The following is a 27,865-nucleotide window of genomic DNA, read 5'->3' on the forward strand; positions in this document are numbered from 1 at the left end:
ATCCGTTTTGCCATAAAATTGGCTTGAACCCTTAACTGAAAGGCAAATGGTCGAATGTATGGTTCCTTTTTTAAAAAATAAACAAGTGACCTCCCTGGACCACCATGGTAGATCTGAAGACCCAACCCCCTGACAGCAAGTTACCGAAAGAGAAACCGTGATGAGAAAAAAAAGAAAGCTGGAAGAACGGGTTGCGATGAATCGGGATTAGAATAGGTGTGAATATTGAGAGTGATCTTTGCTCTCTTCATTGAATTGTAGGTTTCTGCTGGTTCAATTTCTTTAAAAAGTAATTAAAGAAATTAATTAAACCTTTAAAAAAAAAAAAAACACCAGAAAAAAAAAAACAAACCCCAAAATCCTAAATCTACAGCTCCCCTCCCCCCCAAAAAAAGAAGAAAAAAAGACTACGATTATGTACAATGTTCTAAATAATGGATTTATTTAATAAGTTCATCTATACTTTATTTTCAATTATGAGAAATTACGTGTTGGCGGATTGAAATTGAAATTTTTAAAAACAAGCAACAACAACATGAGAACATTCAGTATGAATGATACTTTACAATCCAAAAAAAAAACAAAAAAACAGCACATTATAAAAAGAAATTGCAGTCAGAGTTGTCCTCAATGAAACATTGATAAATGCTTGAATTACTCTAAGTAAATATCTTTCCTTCCGAATAATATACCAAGAATTTATTTCATGAAATTCGTAAACTTAATTTATTTTTAAAAATAGGAAACAAAAAATAACACAGCTTCAAATTTGATTAAAAATTGTTTATAACACAATGATGATCACACTGGAATACATGAATCTGAATTGTATAGAATATTACACAACAAACATAATCTCTCACTATAACAAACAGTCAAAATGCTTATTTCCGTTAGCTGACTGTCAACATTGAATCACATAACAGGTCTGTTCTGCTGATCAAGAATCGTCCGTAGTCATCTATGTACAAATCTCAATCTATGTCACCAGCAGGACCTCAAACATTCCAAAATCCAACAGCTTACGTCAGTCTGAAAGGAAGTAAAGAGAATCAAATCTATATCATTATTGGCCACAGTCTGATATTTATTGTAACTTTCATAATCTTCCACTACTGAATGGAACAAAGTGTGTTCAAGGACGATCCATGAGACACAAGTCAATGAAACTGGTCTAGACCTGCCACAAGCACAAACAAACAAAATCATTTAATTTTGTAATTTGGGGGGGGGGGGGGGGGGGGGGATCCGAATTTCAAGGGAAAATTCTGTATCAACAAATAAATAAGACCCCACAATTTCTGGTATTTCTATGAATTATCAATTTAAAATGAATCTCAAGTCATTCATCATTTCTGGCAAAATTAGCATGTTCTGTTCATTAGTTTTTTCAACCAATTTTTTCTCGAAACTTTTGGTGAAAAAATCCTAAAATTGTACGGAAAAACAAATCTGACTGGCCACATTTGGCTTCGAAAAAAATAATCTTTGTGTACTTATCAAATCTATACAAATGGCATGACTGAGCTATACTCACGTGTCGACTAAAGAATCTCTCATCTCTGTCTGGATCTTTGAGGGCTGTTGGTCGTTGAGCTTGAAGACACTTTCCATGACTGAGACTTCTGTAGAGGTCGTGTCATGGCCGCATACACACATCCAATCGTTGACTACCAGACCAGACGCCAACACGTCACTGCCTCGATTCACTGTGCCGGCCTGGTAAAAATAAAGCAGGAGAAGGATAAGTAATGCTGTTTTCAGATCAGCAATTAGGAAAAAACTTTCATCACTTTTTTAAATGAATCTCATCATTCAAGTGCATAGGAATAAATGGAATGCAAAAAGAAAAAGCGCAGGTTAAATTGAAAACGACAACGACAACGTCTACAAAGGCTGAGGAGAAGGAGACCATAACAATTTGGGTTATCAGACCGGGATATAAGTTTATGCTATACAGTAGAACATGACCATAGCGGCACCTGCTACAGCGGGACCTTACACAAACCCCGCTTTTTTTTACTATATAAATTCAATTACTTGTGCTTGGGTTTAGAGGGTCAAGGAAAGGCCCGAACTTGCTTACAGCGGGAAAAATTGAGCGAGCTGTACACGCCGCGACTCAGCGAGTGACGTTGACTGGGCTCTCTCCCGCCACCCAGGACTAACACACACGTCTCCGTCTGCCATTTCGCTTGTGTCTTCACACACACCTCTCGTGTCTACCAGCACTTCTTTTGCCGCTCGCTCTATTTCTTTATATGCGTTGATTGGTCAGTCTTGCGATGATTAATCAAGTTGGGCAACCTGATTTAAAAGAGATGCGTTGCACAAGATGACGCCGTGTGTAAAGCCCTTGGCCAATTAGAGAGAAGAGGCTTGTACGCACGCGGTGGTGTGTACATTTTAATCCAGATCAGCCCTATTATTACTATTATGCCATGCCTCATTCATTGCAATTGTTGCTGCTCAAGCATACACATCACTCGCACTCGTTCGTATCGTAGTCCTTCCTGCCTAAATCCTCCCCCCCCCCCCCCCCCAAGAAAAATAAAACCAAAAAAAAAACAAAAAAAAAAAAAAAAAAACAACCAAAACAAACACTGAACCAAAGATAGTCAAGACTCATGGGTCACGTTAGTTTTATTGACATTCAAGGGAGGTAATCATGTTTATTTTTGGGACATTTTCCCCTGCTTTCCTATTGCGGGAACTTGGCTACAGCAGGATTTTTATGCTGGGACCAAAAGTCCCACTATAGGCATGCAGAGATGCCAAATTTAAATTTGGCTCACAGGAGTTTCAGGCACCACTCGTAGGAATTTCAATGCTGAAAGAGGAATTTCCGCACACAAGAAAAAGGAATTGGAATGGTATTGTGTTTACATATTGTATTGTTCTAAATAGATAACTGATTAGAATTATATCATGATACATAAATACATTGCCAAATACAATCCCAAAGTTTCCTTATTTCAAATGAAGTAAAGCTCCAAAACCTAATGGTAGACATTGTAGTACTGGTGGTAGGAGGATGATGTGGTGTTGGTGGTTGTAGCAATAATGGTAGTGATGATGAAGATGTGATAATCGTTGTTGTTAGTGGTAGTGATGATGATATGGTGGTGGTGGTTGAAGCAGTAGTGGTAGTGATGATGAGGTGGTGGTGGTGGTATAGTGGTTGTAGTAGTTGTGGTCGTGATGATAATGATGTGGTGGTGGTTGTAGTAGTGGTAGTGGTTGTAGTAGTAGTAGTGGTAATGATGATGTGGTGGTGGTTTGGTTAGTGTGGTAGTGATGATGTGGTGGTGTGGTGTTGTAGTAGTATTGGTCGTGATAGATGATGTGGGTGCTGGTGGTTGTATTAGTAGTGATAGTGATGATGATGTTGTAGTGGTTGTAGTAGTGGTTGTAGTAGTAGTAGTAGTAGTAGTAGTAGTAGTAGTAGTAGTAGTAGTAGTAGTAGTAGTAGTAGTAGTAGTAGTAGTAGTGTATGATGTGTGGTATGGTTGGTGTGGTTGTAGTAGTAGTAGTAGTAGTAGTAGTAGTAGTATAGTAGTAGTAGTAGTAGTAGTAGTAGTAGTAGTAGTAGTAGTAGTAGTAGTAGTAGTAGTGATGACGATGTGGTTGTTGTGGTTATAGTAGTAGTAGTAGTGATGACGATGTGGTTGTTGTGGTTATAGTAGTAGTGGTGGTAGTGATGATGTGATGGTGGTGGTTGTAGTAGCAGTGGTAGTGATGACGATGTGGTTGTTGTGGTTATAGTAGTAGTGGTGGTAGTGATGATGTGATGGTGGTGGTTGTAGTAGCAGTGGTAGTGATGATGATGTGGTGGTGGTGGTTGTAGTAGTAGTGGTAGTGATGAAGATGAGGTGGTGGTGGTGCTTGTAATAGTAGTGGTAGTGAGATGTTGTAGTGGTGGTTGTAGTAGTAGAAGTAGTGATGATGATGTGGTGGGTGGTGGTTGTAGTAGTATTAGTGGTAGTGATGATGTGGTGATTGTAGTAGTAGTGGTAATGATGATGTGGTAGTGGTGGTGTGTTTAGTAGTTAGTGTAGTAATGATGATGTGGTGGTGGTGTTGTAGTGTAGTGGTAGTGATGATGTGGTGTGGTGGTTGTAGTAGTAGTGATAGTTGCAGTGATGATGATGTGGTGTGGTGGTGGTTGCAGTAGTAGTGGTAGTGATATGTGATGTTGTGGTTGTAGTAGTAGTAGTGATGATGATGTGGTGGTGGGGGTTGTGGTAGTGTGGTAGTGATGATATGTCGATGTGTTGTAGTAGTAGTGATGATGATGTGGTGGTAGTGATTGTATGGTGATGGCAGTAGTTGTGGGAGTGTAGTGATGATGATGATGTGGTGGTGGTGGTTGCAGTGTGGTAGTGGTGATGATGTGGTGATTGTGGTTGTTGTAGTAGTGGTAGTGATGATGATGTGTGGTGGTGATTGTAATGGTGATGGTAGTTGTGGTAGTGGTAGTGATGATGATGATGTGGTGGTGGTGGTTGCAGTTGTGTATGTGATGATGTGGTGGTGGTGGTTGTAGTAGTAGTGGCAGTAATGATGATGTGGTGGTGGTTGCAGTAGTAGTGGTAGTGATGATGGTTGTAATACTAGTGGCAATGATGATCATGTGGTAGTGGGAAAAGGGGGGGGGGGGGTATCCTTGGAACAAATTGACCTCACCGGAATTTGACGGAAGTTGCCCGGAGCCCGGAATTTTTTGCTCCAGACCGGAGTTTTTTCCGGTGAAACCGGAGTTTTGGCATCACTGGGCATGCTCTACTGTATAAAAAAAAAGACTTATTCTGTAGATAATTTACAAAATAAAATTTTAAAAATATTTACAAACACACTTTTTACTAAGAATTTTAATCACTTTCAGAAATGTGGCAACAACTTAGGATATTTGAAAACGGTCAATCGACAATTCGATTTCAATATTAAAAACAAGAAAAAAAAACAACAAAAAAAAAAACAAATGAAAGAGATTCGTCTACAAAAGCTCTGCAGAGTCCTTAAAAATTAGAAAAAAACAAATCAAATTAAACAGAAAAGAATCCCCCCTCCCCTTCCCTGAAAGTAAAAAAAATCAGGATGCTTTTTACCAGTGCTTGGCAGGTGTGATTTTTACATACTTTAAGTGCTTATTATTTCAACTTACCACGAGAGGAACTTGAAGAAGGGAGGACAATTCTTCTAAGTCATTGAACGATGTTTTGGGTGGAACCTGAAAAATCAATTCAATTTGTTAACTTAAATTATGAATTCAGATTTGCCACAGACTACTATCCGAAAAAAAAAAAAAAATTTAGGAAAAAAAATCTTTTAAACAATCGACCCAAAATACACAAATTTAAGGGGCATAATGCTTAATTTGGACGTAAATCTATTTCTGGGTTGAAACTCTAAGTTGACTAATTTTCGTGTCAAAATCCGAATCTGGTGGAAAAAAAAAGTAAATCTGAATTTGGCTAAAAAATAATGTATATACTGGTGAAATTGGTACAGGAGTACGTGTAGAAGGTCTGTGGATTTCAACATGGCATCTGAAGCTAGTGAGTAACAAAAAAAACTATTCATGATACTCCTAACATCACTTATACACTGAAATGGGAATATTGATGAGCTTTTACTCTTTAATGAATGTTTTTAATTAAAAATTTTACAATGGCATTATTCATTTTTTTAAACGTTAAATTATATTGTTTTTCTTGCTTTCAATTCATAATTCACACCAAAGGTAAAGAACACCAACATCAGTTAAATTATATTGTTTTTCTTGCTTTCAATTCATAATTCACACCAAAGGTAAAGAACACCAACATCAGCGATGCCAAGTAAGAAGAACTTTTACGCAAATACATAAACAGACCTCTTTCTGATAATTAAACTCCAGTAAAAATAATTTTTGTACTTACTTTTTCCATTTAGCAGGTGAATGGAAAATATACTGAGGTTTTATAACATACTGAATTCTGTAACTATACGGAAAATTGGCAACCTCGCAACAACAACAAAAATTCTCGCTATGTAATCTTATAAAGGAGTAAAATGAAAGGGGTTTTTGAGTTTTGCAGTTAATTTAGCTTTAGAAGTTATTGGTGATGGCTACACTGTAAATTAATTTCAGAGCCTTAGAAAAGGAAGTTGGTACAAAACACAAAGGGACAGACAAAATTTAGAGTACAGTGGCTGTCAGGTGCTTTGAGTTACAGGTACTTTAGACAAAGGAAGACAGATGGGATTGGTTACAAGGAGATCAAAGCATAATCTATTACTGCGCCCAGCCGAAGATAAGGACAGAAAGTCACAAACAAAAAAAAAGGAGGAAATAAAGGATTCAGGGAATAGAAAACATCAACTTCGGCTTGACCCGATTGAGGACCAAACTTAGTTCTGATAGCTTTAAAAGGAAGCATGGACTGTTATCTGTCTCATTCTTACCATGCCTCCCTGATTGCTGAATATGGTATAGCTGCCAACTAGAGTGTTGTTGGCTACTGTGTGTCTGAAAACCTCCACACCAAGTGTGTCTGCTAACAAATCTTCTGTTTCCTGAGGGAAAAAAATTACTTTGGTTAATATATATCATCGTCTAAAAAAAATTCATCTATCTAAAAAAAAACAAACGATTTTTAAAAAGAAAAAAAAACAAAAAAACAAAAAAAAAACCAACTGAACAAAAAGTAAAAACATAAACTCTGAAATTATGTGTACTTTGAGCATGATGAAATCGCATGGAGCTTGCAATATTTTGAGTTAGGGCTCATTAGTGTCTGCACTGTTTCCATTGTTCATATGATATTTCGATGCGGAGAATTTGGGAAAAGTTTCTATATACAATAATAATATTCAAAATTAATGTCAAGCTCTAGACTAATTCGTTCCGATCAGACGGGGACCTTTTCTTGGATTTAGAGGGGTAAATTATATAGAAAAATTTTTGTTCCCTGGAACTTCATCAAGATTAGCAGAGTTTCCCAATTGAAGAGGTTATCGATTTCCATGTCCAATTGTATCAAACTTATGAACAATAATGAGACCTTTCAAGATGGACTACGGACTATCAGGAACTTATTTTTATTTTTTTTTTGTCTTTTGGATAAGCAAATTGTCAGTAATACAGAGTCAGTCGGTTTATTTGAAGAAGAGTTGATGACAACTTAAACTTACCCTATCAAGATCTGGATGTACGAGAGCGACATAGTCATTGCAGGCAATTACATTTCCCAAGGCAGACAACTTCTCCTCTGCCCTGTATATTTTGACACCATCTGGCAGTGAATTCCGTAAATGTTGAAGTTCTTGATCCGTGGTTGTGTTGGGTACTAACAAGCCATGACGATTGCCTGAGGAGTCAAACCAAATTCATTTTTAACTCTCACGAGTTCACCCTCATTGAAAATCAAACATATTTGTTTGATTTTTCATGCAAATGAACTCGAGAGAGTTAAATAAACAAACAAAATTATAATTTGGTTGAACACACAAAGCAAACTACAAATAAAATGCAATGCAACAAAATTAGCATAAATTACCAATTCAAGGTTATTATGTATTTTTTGAGATTTTGATTAAAATTTGTTTCAGAAGTGAAAAGAGATGAAAAGAAAAATTGAAATATAATAATCTTGTTGTCATGTCACAGGTGCAATGTGGTTTACTTTTACTCTAAAGGGATTTCGTGGATATAATAGTAAAAATGTGGTCCTGTCAGCCTTTTGCAAAGAAGCTACTTCAGAGGTTAGATCAATGGGTCATTGATTTATTCAACTTTACAAATAATTTTATAAATATTGTTGGGAGGACATTAAAAAATCTTTTACAATGCCATGCTAAAATCCTACTGAGCTCTAGTTTCTAAACAGGAGTGAGCAATCAGTTATAACAACCAGACACATAAAACAAGTTTTAAAAAAAAAAAAAAATGGCATGCATTATGTGGTCTTGTGGTATGACACTCGCCTTCGGATCAGAAGGTCCTAGATCCGAGTCCCGCTCTGAGCTGAGTCCTTAGAAAAGCTCTTTACTCATATTTTCGCACCGTCTTAAGGAGCAAAATGAGTACCTAGGTGTAAACAGCGGTCTCATTGGAAAATAAATGTAATATCCCCTAAAAGGCATCATGTGTCATCATATTCATATTCTGTGTTGCTGTTGGTCAGGGACCCCTTGTAAAGTGCTTTGAGTGAGTTTAACTCTTTATGATTCAACCGGACAAAAACCGACCACGGCATAATATTCATGGGCGGGGTAGCCAAAACTGGCCTCAGTAAGTAAAATCCAATCGTTGTGAAGGAAATAACAGGCCCTATCATTGTTGCAGGATGTTTTCAGCTTTGATTTTTATAAATTTGCCGACAGAAAAGAAAATATGTTTCAGAAATTGCGATTTGGATCCTATTTTATTTGCGGGTGAAAATCATTGACATTGCACTTTGTTTGTTAAAAATCAGTAAAAAATTACGACTTTGGTGTTTAAAAATGACTTTGAAGACAATTATTGTAAACTTTAAAAAATATGAATAATTTATAACTCCCTTATTTGTGGGTCGATTTTGTCATTCGAGGTATCAATATTATTGTAATAAAGAGATAGGAACTTCAGAGTTATTTTTTCTGATGCGAAATTATTACTTTGTAATTTTAGCACCAAGAAAAATAGTCGGTAAATAAATTTGTTACACCTCTTTGATTTACTGCCACCGTCCATTCGTGTAGAATTGTGAATCAAGCGTTTCAGTCTTCGACCAATCATAGGCTATCTATCCAGCTGGCCGAAACAAAGACGCTTCTCCTCGTCAATGTATTACGCTATTGTTATGCAAGGAATATAACACCTTTTTGAGTAGGCCTAAAAGCTAAAATCTAAAAGTAAAAAAATATAATTCTGAGGAATTTTAAAGTCACATTGCTGAAATCAGCTTGAAAAAAAAAAGTACATTTGTCTTTGTTTCAGAAAAATCGGTTGAAAACCAACGGTTTTACGAATAAATTTGATTTTAAAAATTGCTTTTGTTTATTTTAGCTTTTTTTAGCAACTTTTTTATTTATCAGTAGATTTTCTTGATTTTTATATCATTGTTTATATCTCAAAGAAACGAGATCAGTGATATACTTTGTTTCTTTCAAATGTAAATAGAACATAGTTTGGCTTTTTTACCTATCAACCATGCCTGGATAATTTATTCATCAAAGTGGCGATTGTGACGCAACTATTCCATGGCCATCTTCCACTGCCTCAACGATGATTCAATTCATTGTTGACGGCTGTTGACACGTGAGCTATCAGAACGACCAATCGTTGAAGGGTCAAGATGCTCAGTAACCAATCGTTCTCCCGTCAAAAAACTTAAGAACTCACGAGAACAAAAGTTTGAAATTTGGTGATGGACGGACCTATGAAATCGTTTCTGGGCGGAGTTTAGCCATGAGTGACCGTAGAAAACGAAAATGTGACTGCAGATCACAGTGTTCCAAAAGCGATCTTTTAGTTCAGCCCGCTTTACCCCTGCTCTCACAATGCATACTGTCACGCTTCACCGATTTCTGCTATTCAGTCAGAGCCTTTTGTGACTATTGAAATTATCAACCTTTGTTATGGTTTTTAAACCTGTTTTTAACTATTTTAAAAATGTTATTTATAAATACAAAGTGATTACTTAGAAAAAGGAGAAGATGATCTTTATTCTGATATAATTTTATTAATAATAAGATGTATATAATTTTCACACTAAGCATTAACTTTCAGAGTATTTTTGAAAAAAAATTCACTCAAACATGCATAATAAACTCTTAATTATCTAAAAATTTAAACGACCAAAGTTTAAAAAAAATTCACTAATTAAAAGTCAAAGACTATTTCTAATTAGTCACAAAATTTCACATGTGCCGAAATTTGGTTATTTCACTATTCCGTCAGATATTTGAACCCCCCCATTCAACATTCGACGGCCTTGAGGATTCAATATGCAATCTCTCTTGTATTACAACTCCAGATTACAGAATATAGTTAGAATGCCATCAAACATACTTTAATATTATATATTCACTTTTTTTAAAAGTACCCAGCACTTTCTCTGTGTTTACAAAAAATTGAATTCATTTTATTTTAAAAGTCATTGTGAAAACTAGTAGAGTCCATTAATGCGTCCAAACCCATTTATAAATTAGATATTAAGTAATTTGCGTATTGAGTAATTTGCGTGTCAATGCATGTGTGTGTTTATTGTGTGTGTGTGTGTGTGTTTGTGTTAGAGATGGGGAGTTGCTAGTGGTGTTGGTATGTGTATGGATCTGTTTAGGTATGAGAAAGAACAAAAAGATTTGTGGTGGAGGATGTAGCTATTGAACGGAGGATAGTTGGAGGGAGAAAGGGATAAGTAGAAAAGAGAAAAAAAGGGGATTGAGAAAGCAACATATAACTCAAAATATACAATAACAGCTCTATTTTTAGAGGAAGTTTAACCACGTAATATGTCAAATGTTTTAAGATGTTTAAGTATTATTTTGTTTGATTCATCAAATTTTCATTTCTCTCTAACTTTCTTTTTTTGGGGGGCACATACGACATGATATCAGGAGAAACCTGCAGGAGGTTACTTTTTATTATTGTTTTTAATTGAGATGATTATGTTCTCATTGATTGTGTTCTCTTTTCAATTTTTGAAATTGTTGAATGTAACAATTCACCTCCTTGTTCTCCTAAAAGACCTAGACCAAAAGTATATTTCTTCATAAAAGGTATGCAATGGGTTTCCAATATGTGGTGTTTTGGAAGTACATTTTGAGGAAAGTAATTACGGTATATTGTCATATATTTCTCTATCTTGCTATTAACACTTTCTATTACTGTCTCTGTGACTGGTTTTGTGTGAGAAATTAGTGAATGTATTTCAGAATAAGCTCCATTTATTTCATCAAAACATTTGTTTATAGTTTCAGCTTTGTCCCTGATTAATTTATTGTTTGTATACATGTATGTTTTAGAAACGACATTTTCAGTGAGTTTTTCGTAAACGTCTTGTGTGTAATATCTATGGCAATGATTTCCTATGAAGCTACGACTATGACATACTTGAGATATGATTTTGTTTGTTTTTAATATATCATCAAGAGAACTGCAGACTGGCCCACATCGTTCTGACAGTTTCTCTTTATGAACAACTAAGGCTATTTTTTCTTCTGTGATTGGGATCTTAGTTTCCCATTCTTATTTTTTCTCTTGAGGCACATCAGTGAGCAATTCACAGGTCTTGTAAGATTCTACAACTGCTAGTAGACTCTTATATGTTTTCATGTCTCTAATTTTCTTTTCACATTTATAGCATATAACTTCTGAATGTTTATTTATAAGGTCTGTTCCAATATCAATGTCAAAGAACAGTTTGATTTCATTTTTGAAGTCTTTACAAAAAATGTTTTTCCTGTTTTTAGCCTTTTCTTTAACTGTTAGTGCACCTTTAGCACATAAACAACATAGTGAATTGAGATTTTTTAAGTGTATCTCAAGTGTATGTTCCCTTTTTACCTGATAGGTGAAACCAAAAAAATCATAAAAAATAAACTACGCTTCGCGCACTAACCGAACTTTCACACCTAAAAGACAATAAAATTTTAAAACTTATAAATTATCAACGAAGGAAATCTATCGTTTGGTTAATGAGATATCACTAATTATATTTGAGAAATCACTTTTCAAAATTCTATTATGTACATACTTTTATAACCCAAGTTACAACATAACCAATAAACTTATTTTGATAAAAATTTCACAATGATGTGTAGCAAAGAAGGGTAAATGATATTCAACTAAAAAATATAATGTTATATTTAATTATCGGGGTGAGAAAATGTTTGAATTAACACAAAAAAACGGAAGATAGGGATTAGTAAGGAATGCACCCAGGATTAAGATTACCTGCCGTGAAATCACTGACTTCACGGTTCAGTGACTCAGACTAAAAGATCGCTGAGAAGCAATTTGGAACACTGTGAGATATCAAAAAGTAGGCTTATATCATCAAAGGATGTCTACATGATTGACATGACCATATAGGGAACTCATTATCTGCTCCCCCAAAAAGAATCTGAACACCAGAGGGTTAAGTGGATATTGCACTGTATAAAAGCACAAGTTTTTTTTCTGTTTTTTTTTAAACTATAATTGACATATTACATACCTACACACATCCTTCCAATGATTCTACAACCAGCAATACTTGCATGGACAACGGGTATGGTGTCTGCAAGTTCCCCTTCAAAGACACTGGAAAAAAAAAAATTATACATAGAAACACGTTAAGAAATAAAAATATATGAATATATGAATATATGCATGTGACATGAAAAAAACTTGTTAGAATTCGACTTCAGCAGTTCATTGTATTTTTTAAATGAGTTTTATAATTATTGCTTTTAAGGTCAAAGTCCAGGGAATGCTGGCAACAAGGAAAAAGAAGGGAAAGACAAAAGAGTAAGAGACCTCATTTTTTAAACTTCTGCCATGTCAAATGAAAGACACCAAAAAGTCTCTATTCTGTGATCTTCGGGTTTAGAACCGTTTATCGTTTCTACAATTGATGGTTACTCTGTGACCTCTTGTTGCTATGCCTGTCAAGCTATTGACATGGATACCTTTTCAATCGTTATCTTATAGATGAGCCTTCTTTCTTCAATCAACATGTTAGTCAGGCCTGTAAATGGTTGGTGAAAAAATTGTCAGAACTTTTTGAACACGCGAAAATAGACCAAAAGGACAAAAATATGGATTTATTAATAAACACAACACAGATATGACACTGACATGTCAATTCATGTCACTTTCCCCAACTCATTTATAATATAATAAGAAGGTCCTTATTTTATGGTACCTCCCCAAAAACATCCCAATTATTTGAGAAAGTACACACATTTCTGGCCCCTGGTCTGAGTTGGTTGTAAAAATTAAAGAGAAAGGAAGAGAACAATTCTACCTATTTGAAGGAAAGTGTAGTGCTTGACACGAGAAGCTGCTTTAGGCTTTATCTTCACTCCTGTTTGTGTTAAGTTTTTAAGCCGATTCTTTTGTTTATTTGGATTAATTCTTATAAAAGAAGTAGAAGAAGAGTGCTGTCGTGTGTGAAGAAGGAAAAAGAGAAAAATTGAAACAATCACAGTCATGAGGAGAGAAAACTTCCGCTGAGAGCAGTCAATCACCTTTCGAAGAAAAATATTTATTTCCCATTCATCATTCCAGTTGACTTTCAAACGGAAGGACCAGAGATATTCAGCCGGAGAAATGTGTGTGTGTGTCGGTACCAAATAGAGAGAAACAACCCTGTCCAAGTCCAATAAGTTTATCTTGAATCTGGGTTCAGTCCAGCATATTAAAATGTTTATCATTCTTAATCTCGGTTAGGCAGGAAGAGGTTTAAAATTTAAGGGTAATCTAACTGTTTCTAACTCTAACTTAACTCTCCTAAGTCTAGAATCGAGAATTGATGTTAATGGTTATTTTTATTTCACTGATCACTGAGACTAACTGAGTGATGAGTGAGTGAGTGTAGTGTAGTGTTCCTAGCTTCAACTTCAACATGATTGTCATTGTCATGATCCCAATCCCAGTAAAATGTGTAGTAATATGTGTAGGGATCTCTAGCCGTAAACAATCGTACGGCTAGTGACCTTGGCAATGGTCATTCCTACTTCCGCTCTGCCTCGTCCCGAGCTGACCCGGCTCATATAAAGCCGAGTGGACCTCTCGATAGGACACACTACAGACTTACCTACGACATACTTACCGACACACACTTCACACTTACCTACACTTCACACTTACCCAAATTCTTACTACACTTGCTCCTAGACTTACGACGCTTACTTACCACACTTCGATACAACAGACGACTTACTTCACTACTCTTACGCAACACATGCCTACTGCACCCTTACTTCTGGACACTAGACTTTCTTCAACTACTCCTTACAGACCTTACCTCTACCATACAACTAGATTCAGGGTAAGCCATATTTTTATACTAACTATAACTTTATCTATTTAATATCTAGTTTTAACTCAGTAATTCCGTGATTCACCGGCCATCTGGACCCATCCTAGCCATGGAGTCCTACAGCCAGAATACCGAGTTCTGGCAATCACGGTAGTTACTACAATGGCGTCACGAGCAGGATGGTGCGGTGAGATGTTGGAGCATGATCCGACCATGGCTGCGGCCTTGAGGAGTGGCCTATCTTTCAATAGACCATACCTAATTTTTTAATTTAGTATTTGTATAATTTTGATTTATTGTTTGATGGCTACTCGGGCCAGGCAGCATGGTGCGGTGAGATGTTGGAGCATAATCCGACCATGGCTGCGGCCTTGAGGAGTGGCCTATCTTTCAATAGACCATACCTAATTTTTTAATTTAGTATTTGTATAATTTTGATTTATTGTTTGATGGCTACTCGGGCCAGGCAGCATGGTGCGGTGAGATGTTGGAGCATAATCCGACCATGGCTGCAGCCTTGAGGAGTGGCCTATCTTTCAATAGACCATACCTAATTTTTTATTTTAGTATTTAGTATAATTTTGATTTATTGTTTGATGGTCACTCGGGCCGGGCAGCATGGTGCGGTGAGATGTTGGAGCATGATCCGACCATGGCTGCGGCCTTGAGGAGTGGCCTATCTTTCAATAGACCATACCTAATTTTTTATTTTAGTATTTGTACATTTTGATTTATTGTTTGATGGTCACTCGGGCCAGGCAGCATGGTGCGGTGAGATGTTGGAGCATGATCCGACCATGGCTGCGGCCTTGAGGAGTGGCCTATCTTTCAATAGACCATACCTAATTTTTTATTTTTAGTATTTGTATAATTTTGATTTATTGTTTGATGGTCACTCGGGCCAGGCGGCATGGTGCGGTGAGATGTTGGAGCATGATCCGACCATGGCTGCGGCCTTGAGGAGTGGCCTATCTTTCAATAGACCATACCTAATTTTTTATTTAGTATTTGTATAATTTTGATTTATTGTTTGATGGTCACTCGGGCCAGGCAGCATGGTGCGGTGAGATGTTGGAGCATGATCCGACCATGGCTGCGGCCTTGAGGAGTGGCTTATCTTTCAATAGACCATACCTAATTTTTTATTTAGTATTTGTATAATTCTGATTTATTGTTTGATGGCTACTCGGGCCAGGCAGCATGGTGCGGTGAGATGTTGGAGCATGATCCGACCATGGCTGCGGCCTTGAGGAGTGGCCTATCTTTCAATAGACTACACATGATTATTTGTATGTTGCTTGTCATGGCTTTTGATTTGATAGTTCTTTGAGCATTTAAATTTTGATTTATTGTTTGATGGTCACTCGGGCCGGGCAGCATGGTGCGGTGATCTGTTGGAGCATGATCCGACCATGGCTGCGGCCTTGGGGAGTGGCCGATCTTTCAATAGACCATACATAGTTACTTGTGCATTAATTTACTTCATTTTGATTTGTTGTTTGATGGTCGCTCGGGCCGGGCAGCATGGTGCGGTGAGATGTCGGAGCATGATCCGACCATGGCTGCGGCCTAGGGAGCGACTATCCTACAATAAACAACCCCATGTTATTATTGATCATTGCTTTGTGGTTTTATTGGTTGGAGGTCACTCAGGTCAGAGAGCATGGTGCAGCGAGATGTTGTAGCATGACCTGACCATGCTGTGGCCTCGAGTGACAGACCAGCCAATAGATAGTGTTAGTTCCCTAGGTTTGCTTTCGAATGGCCACTGTGATTGGGCATCATGGTGCAGTGACATGTCGGAGCATGTCCTGACCATGGCTGCAGCTGTGGAGATGACCACTCGGAAGCAACCATCTGATGATAGTTTGGATTCACTGAGTTTGATGGTCACTCGAGCTTGGTGGCCAGCGCAGAGAGATGTTGGTGCATTATCTGTTGCGACCAAGGTTCGAGTCGGAGGACCTAACTCTCAGTGAATCACATGATACAGATTGTGATGTTTATGCTCAGGTCGCACACCATGGGTCAGTGAAGTGTTGGTGCACGACATGGCCATGACCGCGACCTGGAGCAATTGTTTTATTGTGAAGATGTATATATTGTTGTTATCATTAAATTACTCTGTGATCTTTACTCTATTATATACAAATGCTTCATATATTATATTTTTACATTTGCTTGCTTTGGCATGAGCTTGGCCTAATTATATTGTTTTGGCTTCATGCTTGTGCTAGTTTTATTACTTGGCTTTAAGCCCGCTCGATTTTGTTTTGTGCTTTTAGCTTGCATGGCGTAATAGTTCCTTGAGGTTACACTATAATTTGCTTCTTTGTTACTGACACTGTTTCCCATAGTCTATTCTCAGAAGATTAGGATAATCGTGCCAGTGAATATCATCATGGTGAATAAATTCTAATGGACTACTGCTCTTTTGAGCAGCCCATGGATTATTGTCTCTGGGCAGACTGCCAGACAGTTCGTCCTGCCCTATCAGGAGAGTATAGATGACCAAGAAAGACTTCTGTAGTACCAAGAACATCGTTAAGTTTATGAAGTCTCTGCAGCCTCAGGAAGCCAATAATTATTATTTTACACTCACGGTGCCCAAAATGGAAGATACCTTCACTGATGCTCCAGAACCCAAGGACCCTTTCGATGCCGACAAGCACTGCTGATATAAGAAATAAGGAAGCCTTGGCACTAGGAGACAGTGGGGATTCGAACCCAGCACCAGAGTGCAGAAATGTAAAGAAGCCCCACCATCTAGACTGCATGCAGGACGAGGAGGGGCCTATTTGAATTCAACAAGCTGCCATTTGGACTCTGCAATTCTATAGCACCTACAGCAGAGTAATGGACCTCGTCTTGAAGGACTTACACTGGAACTCTGTCTTGGCCTACTTGGACGACATCTGTGTACTGGGGAAGTCCTTCCAGGACCACTTCAACAACTTGAGGGAAGTGTTCACCAGACTTCGTGCCTTCCGGCTGAAGCTCAAACCCAGGAAATGTGAGCTCTTCAGGAAAGAAACTAAACTTATTGGTAGGAAGAAACCAGTTGTCTATGACAGAGGAATCAATTGCCACTGTACGGAATCGGCCAGCACCTACGTCATTAAGGAGATAGAGAAGTTTTTGGGCTTAGCTAATTACCACCGCTTCTTCGTAAAGGATTTTGCCGGAATATTAGAACCCCTCGCACGACTTCTGAGAAAGAAAATTTTCATCTGGGGTGATGAGCAGCAGGCAGCCTTTGAGGAGATCAAGCTACGCCTTACTTCCCCACGGTCTTGGCCATTCCCACTACGACAGGCCACTTCATCCTCGATACTGATGCTTCAGATTGCGCCATCGGAGCCGAGTTGATTCAGATCCAAGAAAAGGAAGAGAAGGTGATTGCATATGGGAGCTTCACCCCGACACCCCTTCAGCGGCGCGATTGCACTACCAGGAAGGAGCTACTTGCAATTGTGCGCTTTACCAATCACTTCCGTCACTACCTCTTAGGCAGCGAATTCACTGTACGAACGGATCATCGCTGCCTTACTTGGCTCATGAACTTCAAGAGGATTGAGGGCCAACTGGCCAGATGGATCGAAGAACTCAGTCAATACAACATGAGGATAGTTCACCGCTCTGGTTCACTGCACATGAATGCTGATGCCTTATCTCGACCTCCCACGACGGACACTTGCCAACACTATTGCCTTGTGGCGGATGCGCATATTGCACCCGAACACAGGAGAGATGGGGAACCTTTGAATCAGAAGTAGACAACGTCGTCCCCCTCGGGTCCCCTGAAACAATTGTCACTGGGTTGGATATTATAAACGAGGGCGGATGTAGGACACAGCTCAGAAGATTGGACGACACTGCCCGAATGACGTCAGGAAGGAACTGCACTATCCCCCTCGGGTCCCCTGACACAATTGTCACTGGGTCGAATATCATAAACGAGGGTGGACGCAAAGTGCGACAGATCAGAGGATCGAACAACTCTACCCGGATGACGTCAGGAGTGAGCTGTGCTGTCCCCCTCAGGTCCCCTGACACAATTGTTAATGGGTTGAATATTACAATGAGGGTGGACACAAAATACAAGTCGTAAGACAAGACGACTCGACACAAGTTGGCCTTGACGACATTGACATGGAGGATGTCAGGAAGCTGCAGTCGGATGATCATCACATGACCCACCTGCTATTATGGTTGAAATTAGGAGCAGACCCAGAAATGTCGGACTTGATGTTGTCCGGCCAGGAAGAAAAGTTCTACTGGGTGCACCGCAACCTGTTCTTCCTGATCGATGGAGCCTTATACAGAAGAGACGAAGGCCCACGAAACCTCCTTGTCATACCTACGCCTTTAACAAATTGATGTTAGGAAGGAATTGAGCACACCGGTGGAATTGGTTATACCAGGGAAACGTACAAACCCACAGTCTCCTGAAGATTATGTCAACTCTCTACAGCAGGGGTTAGAGATAGCCCACGAGACTGCGAGAACCACCCTCCGAACTGAGCTCAAGAGGACGAAGAGGGACTACCACATCAAAGCCCACGTCCATTCCTTCAAGAGGGGACAGGCGGTTTATTACCTGGATAAATCGAGTGTGAAAGGAAAGTCCAGTAAGCTGAAACCTGTATGGACTGGACCAGTCCTGACCCCCACCACATACATTGTCAAATTCAGGAACTCGGAGATTAAGACAGTCAACCATGACCACCTGAAGCCATGTTGGGACCGGACTATCCCAGCCTGGATCCGAAAGGAAAGGGAGGCCATCGAGTCTGGCCAGGAAATTACGTACTGTACTTGTGGAAAGCCGGACGATGGAGACCTCATGGTTGCGTGTGACAGGTGTTTCGACTGGTTCCATGGCAGGTACCAAACAAAACTTGCCGGCCCGGGTATGGTGGGCTGCAAATTTCCCCCCCTTTAAAGCCCCTGGAAAAAAAAAAAATTTTTTTTCCCCTTCATCTTCCATTTGATTTAAAAAACGGAAGGACCAGAGATATTCACGAGAAATGTGTGTGTGTGTCGGTACCAAACTAGAGAGAAACAACCCTGCCCAAAAGTCCAATAATTTTTATCTTTGAATCGGGTTCAGTCCAGCATATTAAAATGTTTATCATTCTTAATCTCGGTTAGGCAGGAAAGATTTTTAAAAATTTAAGGGTAATCTAACTGTTTCTAACTCTAAACCTTTAACTCTCCTAAGTCTAGAATCGAGATTGATGTTAATGGTTAATTTTTATTTCACTGATCACTGAGACAACTGATGATGAGTGGAGTGAGTGTAGTGTAGTGTTCCTAGCTTCAACTTCAACATGTTTGTCATTGTCATGATCCCAATCCCAGTAAAATGTGTTAATATGTGTAGGGATCTCTAGCCGTAAACAATCGTACGGCTAGTGACCTTGGCAATGGTCATTCCTACTTCCGCTCTGCCTCGTCCCGAGCTGACCCGGCTCATATAAAGCCGAGTGGACCTCTCGATAGGACACACTACAGACTTACCTACGACATACTTACCGACACACACACTTCACACTTACCTACACTTTCACACTTACCCAAATTCTTACTACACTTGCTCCTAGACTTACGACGCTTACTTACCACACTTCGATACAACAGACGACTTACTTCACTACTCTTACGCAACACATGCCTACTGCACCCCTTACTTCTGGACACTAGACTTTCTTCAACTACTCCTTACAGACCTACCTCTACCATACAACTAGATTCAGGGTAAGCCATATTTTTATACTAACTATAACTTTATCTATTTAATATCTAGTTTTAACTCAGTAATTCCGTGATTCACCGGCCATCTGGACCCATCCTAGCCATGGAGTCCTACAGCCAGAATACCGAGTTCTGGCAATCACGGTAGTTACTACAATGGCGTCACGAGCAGGATGGTGCGGTGAGATGTTGGAGCATGATCCGACCATGGCTGCGGCCTTGAGGAGTGGCCTATCTTTCAATAGACCATAACCTAATTTTTTAATTTAGTATTTGTATAATTTTGATTATTGTTTGATGGCTACTCGGGCCAGGCAGCATGTGCGGTGAGATGTTGGAGCATAATCCGACCATGGCTGCGGCCTTGAGGAGTGGCCTATCTTTCAATAGACCATACCTAATTTTTTAATTTAGTATTTGTATAATTTTGATTTATTGTTTGATGGCTACTCGGGCCAGGCAGCATGGTGCGGTGAGATGTTGGAGCATAATCCGACCATGGCTGCAGCCTTGAGGAGTGGCCTATCTTTCAATAGACCATACCTAATTTTTTATTTTAGTATTAGTATAATTTTGATTTATTGTTTGATGGTCACTCGGGCCGGGCAGCATGGTGCGGTGAGATGTTGGAGCATGATCCGACCATGGCTGCGGCCTTGAGGATGGCCTATCTTTCAATAGACCATACCTAATTTTTTATTTTAGTATTTGTACATTTTGATTTATGTTTGATGGTCACTCGGGCCAGGCAGCATTGGTGCGGTGAGATGTTGGAGCATGATCCGACCATGGCTGCGGCCTTGAGGAGTGGCCTATCTTTCAATAGACCATACCTAATTTTTTTTTTTAGTATTTGTATAATTTTGATTTATTGTTTGATGGTCACTCGGGCCAGGCGGCATGGTGCGGTGAGATGTTGGAGCATGATCCGACCATGGCTGCGGCCTTGAGGAGTGGCCTATCTTTCAATAGACCATACCTAATTTTTTATTTAGTATTTGTATAATTTTGATTTATTGTTTGATGGTCCACTCGGGCCAGGCAGCATGGTGCGGTGAGATGTTGGAGCATGATCCGACCATGGCTGCGGCCTTGAGGAGTGGCTTATCTTTCAATAGACCATACCTAATTTTTTATTTAGTATTTGTAATAATTCTGATTTAATTGTTTGATGGCTACTCGGGCCAGGCAGCATGGTGCGGTGAGATGTTGGAGCATGATCCGACCATGGCTGCGGCCTTGAGGAGTGGCCTATCTTTCAATAGACTACACATGATTATTTGTATGTTGCTTTGTCATGGCTTTTTGATTTGATAGTTCTTTGAGCATTTAAAATTTGATTTATTGTTTGATGGTCACTCGGGCCGGGCAGCATGGTGCGGTGATCTGTTGGAGCATGATCCGACCATGGCTGCGGCCTTGGGGAGTGGCCGATCTTTCAATAGACCATACATAGTTACTTGTGCATTAATTACTTCATTTTGATTTGTTGTTTGATGGTCGCTCGGGCCGGGCAGCATGGTGCGGTGAGATGTCGGAGCATGATCCGACCATGGCTGCGGCCTAGGAGCGACTATCCTACAATAAACAACCCCATGTTATTATTGATCATTGCTTTGTGGTTTTATTGGTTGGAGGTCACTCAGGTCAGAGAGCATGGTGCAGCGAGATGTTGTAGCATGACCTGACCATGCTGTGGCCTCGAGTGACAGACCAGCCAATAGATAGTGTTAGTTCCCTAGGTTTGCTTTCGAATGGCCACTGTGATTGGGCATCATGGTGCAGTGACATGTCGGAGCATGTCCTGACCATGGCTGCAGCTGTGGAGATGACCACTCGGAAGCAACCATCTGATGATAGTTTGGATTCACTGAGTTTGATGGTCACTCGAGCTTGGTGGCCAGCGCAGAGAGATGTTGGTGCATTATCTGTTGCGACCAAGGTTCGAGTCGGAGGACCTAACTCTCAGTGAATCACATGATACAGATTGTGATGTTTATGCTCAGGTCGCACACCATGGGTCAGTGAAGTGTTGGTGCACGACATGGCCATGACCGCGACCTGGAGCAATTGTTTTATTGTGAAGATGTATATATTGTTGTTATCATTAAATTACTCTGTGATCTTTACTCTATTATATACAAATGCTTCATATATTATATTTTTACATTTGCTTGCTTTGGCATGAGCTTGGCCTAATTATATTGTTTTGGCTTCATGCTTGTGCTAGTTTTATTACTTGGCTTTAAGCCCGCTCGATTTTGTTTTGTGCTTTTAGCTTGCATGGCGTAATAGTTCCTTGAGGTTACACTATAATTTGCTTCTTTGTTACTGACACTGTTTCCCATAGTCTATTCTCAGAAGATTAGGATAATCGTGCCAGTGAATATCATCATGGTGAATAAATTCTAATGGACTACTGCTCTTTTGAGCAGCCCATGGATTATTGTCTCTGGGCAGACTGCCAGACAGTTCGTCCTGCCCTATCAGGAGAGTATAGATGACCAAGAAAGACTTCTGTAGTACCAAGAACATCGTTAAGTTTATGAAGTCTCTGCAGCCTCAGGAAGCCAATAATTATTATTTTACACTCACGGTGCCCAAAATGGAAGATACCTTCACTGATGCTCCAGAACCCAAGGACCCTTTCGATGCCGACAAGCACTGCTGATATAAGAAATAAGGAAGCCTTGGCACTAGGAGACAGTGGGGATTCGAACCCAGCACCAGAGTGCAGAAATGTAAAGAAGCCCCACCATCTAGACTGCATGCAGGACGAGGAGGGGCCTATTTGAATTCAACAAGCTGCCATTTGGACTCTGCAATTCTATAGCACCTACAGCAGAGTAATGGACCTCGTCTTGAAGGACTTACACTGGAACTCTGTCTTGGCCTACTTGGACGACATCTGTGTACTGGGGAAGTCCTTCCAGGACCACTTCAACAACTTGAGGGAAGTGTTCACCAGACTTCGTGCCTTCCGGCTGAAGCTCAAACCCAGGAAATGTGAGCTCTTCAGGAAAGAAACTAAACTTATTGGTAGGAAGAAACCAGTTGTCTATGACAGAGGAATCAATTGCCACTGTACGGAATCGGCCAGCACCTACGTCATTAAGGAGATAGAGAAGTTTTTGGGCTTAGCTAATTACCACCGCTTCTTCGTAAAGGATTTTGCCGGAATATTAGAACCCCTCGCACGACTTCTGAGAAAGAAAATTTTCATCTGGGGTGATGAGCAGCAGGCAGCCTTTGAGGAGATCAAGCTACGCCTTACTTCCCCACGGTCTTGGCCATTCCCACTACGACAGGCCACTTCATCCTCGATACTGATGCTTCAGATTGCGCCATCGGAGCCGAGTTGATTCAGATCCAAGAAAAGGAAGAGAAGGTGATTGCATATGGGAGCTTCACCCCGACACCCCTTCAGCGGCGCGATTGCACTACCAGGAAGGAGCTACTTGCAATTGTGCGCTTTACCAATCACTTCCGTCACTACCTCTTAGGCAGCGAATTCACTGTACGAACGGATCATCGCTGCCTTACTTGGCTCATGAACTTCAAGAGGATTGAGGGCCAACTGGCCAGATGGATCGAAGAACTCAGTCAATACAACATGAGGATAGTTCACCGCTCTGGTTCACTGCACATGAATGCTGATGCCTTATCTCGACCTCCCACGACGGACACTTGCCAACACTATTGCCTTGTGGCGGATGCGCATATTGCACCCGAACACAGGAGAGATGGGGAACCTTTGAATCAGAAGTAGACAACGTCGTCCCCCTCGGGTCCCCTGAAACAATTGTCACTGGGTTGGATATTATAAACGAGGGCGGATGTAGGACACAGCTCAGAAGATTGGACGACACTGCCCGAATGACGTCAGGAAGGAACTGCACTATCCCCCTCGGGTCCCCTGACACAATTGTCACTGGGTCAATATCATAAACGAGGGTGGACGCAAAGTGCGACAGATCAGAGGATCGAACAACTCTACCCGGATGACGTCAGGAGTGAGCTGTGCTGTCCCCCTCAGGTCCCCTGACACAATTGTTAATGGGTTGAATATTACAATGAGGGTGGACACAAAATACAAGTCGTAAGACAAGACGACTCGACACAAGTTGGCCTTGACGACATTGACATGGAGGATGTCAGGAAGCTGCAGTCGGATGATCATCACATGACCCACCTGCTATTATGGTTGAAATTAGGAGCAGACCCAGAAATGTCGGACTTGATGTTGTCCGGCCAGGAAGAAAAGTTCTACTGGGTGCACCGCAACCTGTTCTTCCTGATCGATGGAGCCTTATACAGAAGAGACGAAGGCCCACGAAACCTCCTTGTCATACCTACGCCTTTAACAAATTGATGTTAGGAAGGAATTGAGCACACCGGTGGAATTGGTTATACCAGGGAAACGTACAAACCCACAGTCTCCTGAAGATTATGTCAACTCTCTACAGCAGGGGTTAGAGATAGCCCACGAGACTGCGAGAACCACCCTCCGAACTGAGCTCAAGAGGACGAAGAGGGACTACCACATCAAAGCCCACGTCCATTCCTTCAAGAGGGGACAGGCGGTTTATTACCTGGATAAATCGAGTGTGAAAGGAAAGTCCAGTAAGCTGAAACCTGTATGGACTGGACCAGTCCTGACCCCCACCACATACATTGTCAAATTCAGGAACTCGGAGATTAAGACAGTCAACCATGACCACCTGAAGCCATGTTGGGACCGGACTATCCCAGCCTGGATCCGAAAGGAAAGGGAGGCCATCGAGTCTGGCCAGGAAATTACGTACTGTACTTGTGGAAAGCCGGACGATGGAGACCTCATGGTTGCGTGTGACAGGTGTTTCGACTGGTTCCATGGCAGGTGTGTCAACCTGACGAGGAACCAAGCGAGGCAACTGAACACTTTCATTTGCCCATCCTGTTCTCACTGATCTTTTTCTTTAATCTCCGCAGATGACCTCTTTCTCACGGGATGTAACCCTCTTCCGGGATTTCCTGCGATTCCAAGAAGAGATGCCGAGAGCAGCCGGCAGGCGCTCTCCTCCGGGGCATAACCCGGAGCACGCGATTCGAAATCGCAGGCAACCCTGGAGACGCTCGAGGACACCCCCAATCACCTCGAGACTTGGGAATAGATCCCGGACCTCCCCCGTCGCCTCTAACTCTAACCAGGAACGGAGGCCCCGTGACCGTAGGAGACGGTCCCGCTCGCCCCGTCGGGCCCAAAGAACGAGTACCCCGGCCCGACAGAGCCGCGACCGGCCTCCCAGCAGGCGTAGGAGGGAGGACCAGCAAGAGCAAGCCGACCGCCGAGACAGATCTCGCCGCCGCCGGGGGGCTTCCGCAGCCTGCGGAATCAGCTTAAGAGGGCCAGGCAGGAGCTGGCCTCCCTCCGGACCGAGGTGGCTGAGGTCACCCGTCTCCGGGAGGAGAATAAAAGAATGAAGGAGAGAGAGCCCTCGATGGAGCTGTCCCTCCACAGCTCTGTCTTAGACAGCTAGGTGCTAGGGCGAGCAACCGTGTAAATAGATTTATTTTTGCCCCAGCCCCAGGGAAGGGCTTTCCTTTTATTTTAGCCCTAGGTAAGGGCCTTCTTTATTTTTTGTTCGGCCCTAGGAAAGGGCCTTCCTTGTTTTATTTTACCCCCCTTTTTTGTTGCTACGCCCTAGGTAAGGGCTCCTCTCCTTTAGTTCACTGTAATACCGAGAGCTCCAGAAAGGTGCAGGTGAGTACCCCACATCCAGCCACCCTGCCCTTTTTGAGGGGGGAGCAGTGTAGGGATCTCTAGCCGTAAACAATCGTACGGCTAGTGACCTTGGCAATGGTCATTCCTACTTCCGCTCTGCCTCGTCCCGAGCTGACCCGGCTCATATAAAGCCGAGTGGACCTCTCGATAGGACACTACACACTTCTTCAGACTTACCTACGACAGACACTTCACACTTACCTAGGACTTACCTACGAGACTTAACTCGATAGGACACACTACAGACTTACCTACGACATACTTACCGACACACACTTCACACTTACCTACACTTCACACTTACTTACAGACTACCTACTGCACACTTCAAGCTCTACACTAAACTATCTACCATACCATATCTGTCGCGACCATACTTATTTACCATTACGACTAACTAGATTCAGGGTAAGCCATATTTTTATACTAACTATAACTTTATCTATTTAATATATATTTTTAACTCAGTAATTCCGTGATTCACCGGCCATCTGGACCCATCCTAGCCATGGAGTCCTACAGCCAGAATACCGAGTTCTGGCAATCACGGTAGTTACTACATATGTTAATGTTAAGAATTGAACTTCAACCAAACCGAGAGTAACCTGAAGCTCAAAATAAAATAAATGAATAAATTCATTCATAATCTATCAAGAACACCCAGTCCAGGCCAACAAGTCAACAAGGCAATGGATTTTTTTTTTTAAATTTCATCAAAACTTAACTTAAAATAAACCAAGTGCAAGACCAAGTCCAAGACTCACCTGTAAAAGTTTTCTGACCCGCCGATACCAACCAAACAATATGTATTTGTCAATTTCGCAAACACCCCTACTTCATTATTTCCCTCGAATTGGGCACGTATAGCCATAGTTGTCGACAAAAATTTAGATACGCTTACAAAATATTTAGCAACTACTGTAGTAGCGTTGTGCACAACCAACTTTCACTTTCCACTCAACGTGAGAGATGTTGTAAAATTATTTATTGCCAGATAAATAGTTCATTATAATATAAAGTAACAAATGTATTAGTTAATTAGTTATTTTAAACAGGAAATCATTAAATCATTATTTAACATCTTAGATAAGATATATTTCTATTTAACTATAAAACGATGAATGTTTTTTTTAAAACCTCTATGTCATTTAAGTAGCATATAATATATGAATCATTAAATTCAAGAAGACGACGGAGAACTAAATTTTTTTGCCATTTTACTGGCAGTGAGTGGAAAATGGTACTAAAATGTCATAACTGGTAACTTACTATTGCACAAGCACAACCAACGTCCCTTCCTATTTCTATGAGCACTGAGCACATCTCAATCAGTATTATTGTAGAGGTATATAGCCTAGGTTTAATATTTCTCTATTTCACAAGACCGTGAAATTTTTGCAAAACTGTGTAACAGTAACAGCACCACCATCTCTACATAGTCATTTTACCACCAAAAGAAAAATGAAAGAACAAACAAGAAATACAATGCTGCCAAAACGAACCCCCCCCCCCCCCTCCCCCAAAGGAAGCAATTTAAAAAAAATAAAAATAAAAATAACAACAAACAAACAAACAAAAAAAAAACAAAAACAAAAACAAACCAACAAGACGATTAATAGAATTAGAATAAGTAAAATGGAGAACAATTAATTGTTAGATGACAACGTTTAATCCTTTATATTACAGTGCAATATAAATAGGATATACACAAAAAGCGCTTTGCGGGGCCCATCAAGGAAACATTAAAGGGATCCCAAGGATATAATAACAATAACAGAAAGTTAACGGTAAGGTTCGCAACCAAGAGCGGTCGACCAACAACGTGGAAGAAAACGAAGATCTGTACTCAGTGGGAACGAAATCGTTAACTTGCTAACATGAGCATGTAGAACGAGACACTGTGCATCTAATGTTTTTTTGTTTTGTTTTTGTTTTTTGTTTGTTTGTTTTTAAACTGACGCAGACAACGCGGTTACTGTCTGTTGTGCGGCTATGTGGTCTAGTGGTATGACACTCGATTCAGATCGGAAGGTCCAGGGTTCAAGCCCCGCTCTGTACGAGCAGCGCATAGTCGAGTCCTTGGAAAATGCTCTTTAGGCCTACTCACATTTTCTCATCATACTCAGGTGATAAATTAATCGGAACCTGGTCGTTAAAGATAATAATAATAATATAATAATAATAATAATAATAATAATAATAATAATAATAATAATAATAATAATAATAATAATAATAATAATAATAATAACGATCGTTGGTAATACCTATCGCACAGCAGACCTTGTGAGGCGCTTTGAGTACGTTTAGTGGACATTGCGTTATATAAACACGCACATTTATTAAGTCC

The 27,865-nt window shown here is 40.4% G+C and overlaps 1 protein-coding gene across 1 annotated transcript; it reads right to left on the reverse strand.

Moving 5' to 3' along the window:
• Positions 1-420: 420 nt before the first annotated feature.
• On the reverse strand, positions 421-26,492 carry LOC144976428 (eukaryotic translation initiation factor 6-like). Its single transcript, XM_078920718.1, has 7 exons — positions 26,280-26,492; positions 12,186-12,271; positions 7,177-7,352; positions 6,448-6,558; positions 5,165-5,230; positions 1,538-1,719; positions 421-1,032 (listed from the first exon to the last, which is right to left on the reverse strand). Exons 1-7 carry the CDS (start codon positions 26,384-26,386, stop codon positions 1,023-1,025), a joined length of 738 nt encoding a protein of 245 aa, XP_078776844.1. The 5' UTR covers positions 26,387-26,492; the 3' UTR covers positions 421-1,022.
• Positions 26,493-27,865: the final 1,373 nt, after the last annotated feature.

Source organism: Berghia stephanieae, chromosome 7, assembly GCF_034508935.2.
Source record: "Berghia stephanieae isolate SIO BIC M18660-M18661 chromosome 7, UCSD_Bste_1.3, whole genome shotgun sequence".
Classification (NCBI taxonomy): Eukaryota; Metazoa; Mollusca; class Gastropoda; order Nudibranchia; family Aeolidiidae; genus Berghia; species Berghia stephanieae.

Coding starts and splice junctions, on each gene's coding strand:
- LOC144976428 (XM_078920718.1), bottom strand. CDS start 26,386: ATGGCTATACGTGCCCAATTCGAGGGAAATAATGAAGTAGGGGTGTTT. Junction 12,272..26,279: donor GGGTCAGAAAACTTTTACAG/GTGAGTCTTGGA, acceptor TTTTTTTTCCAG/TGTCTTTGAAGGGGAACTTG. Junction 1,720..5,164: donor TTCTTCAAGTTCCTCTCGTG/GTAAGTTGAAAT, acceptor TATTTTTACCAG/GCCGGCACAGTGAATCGAGG.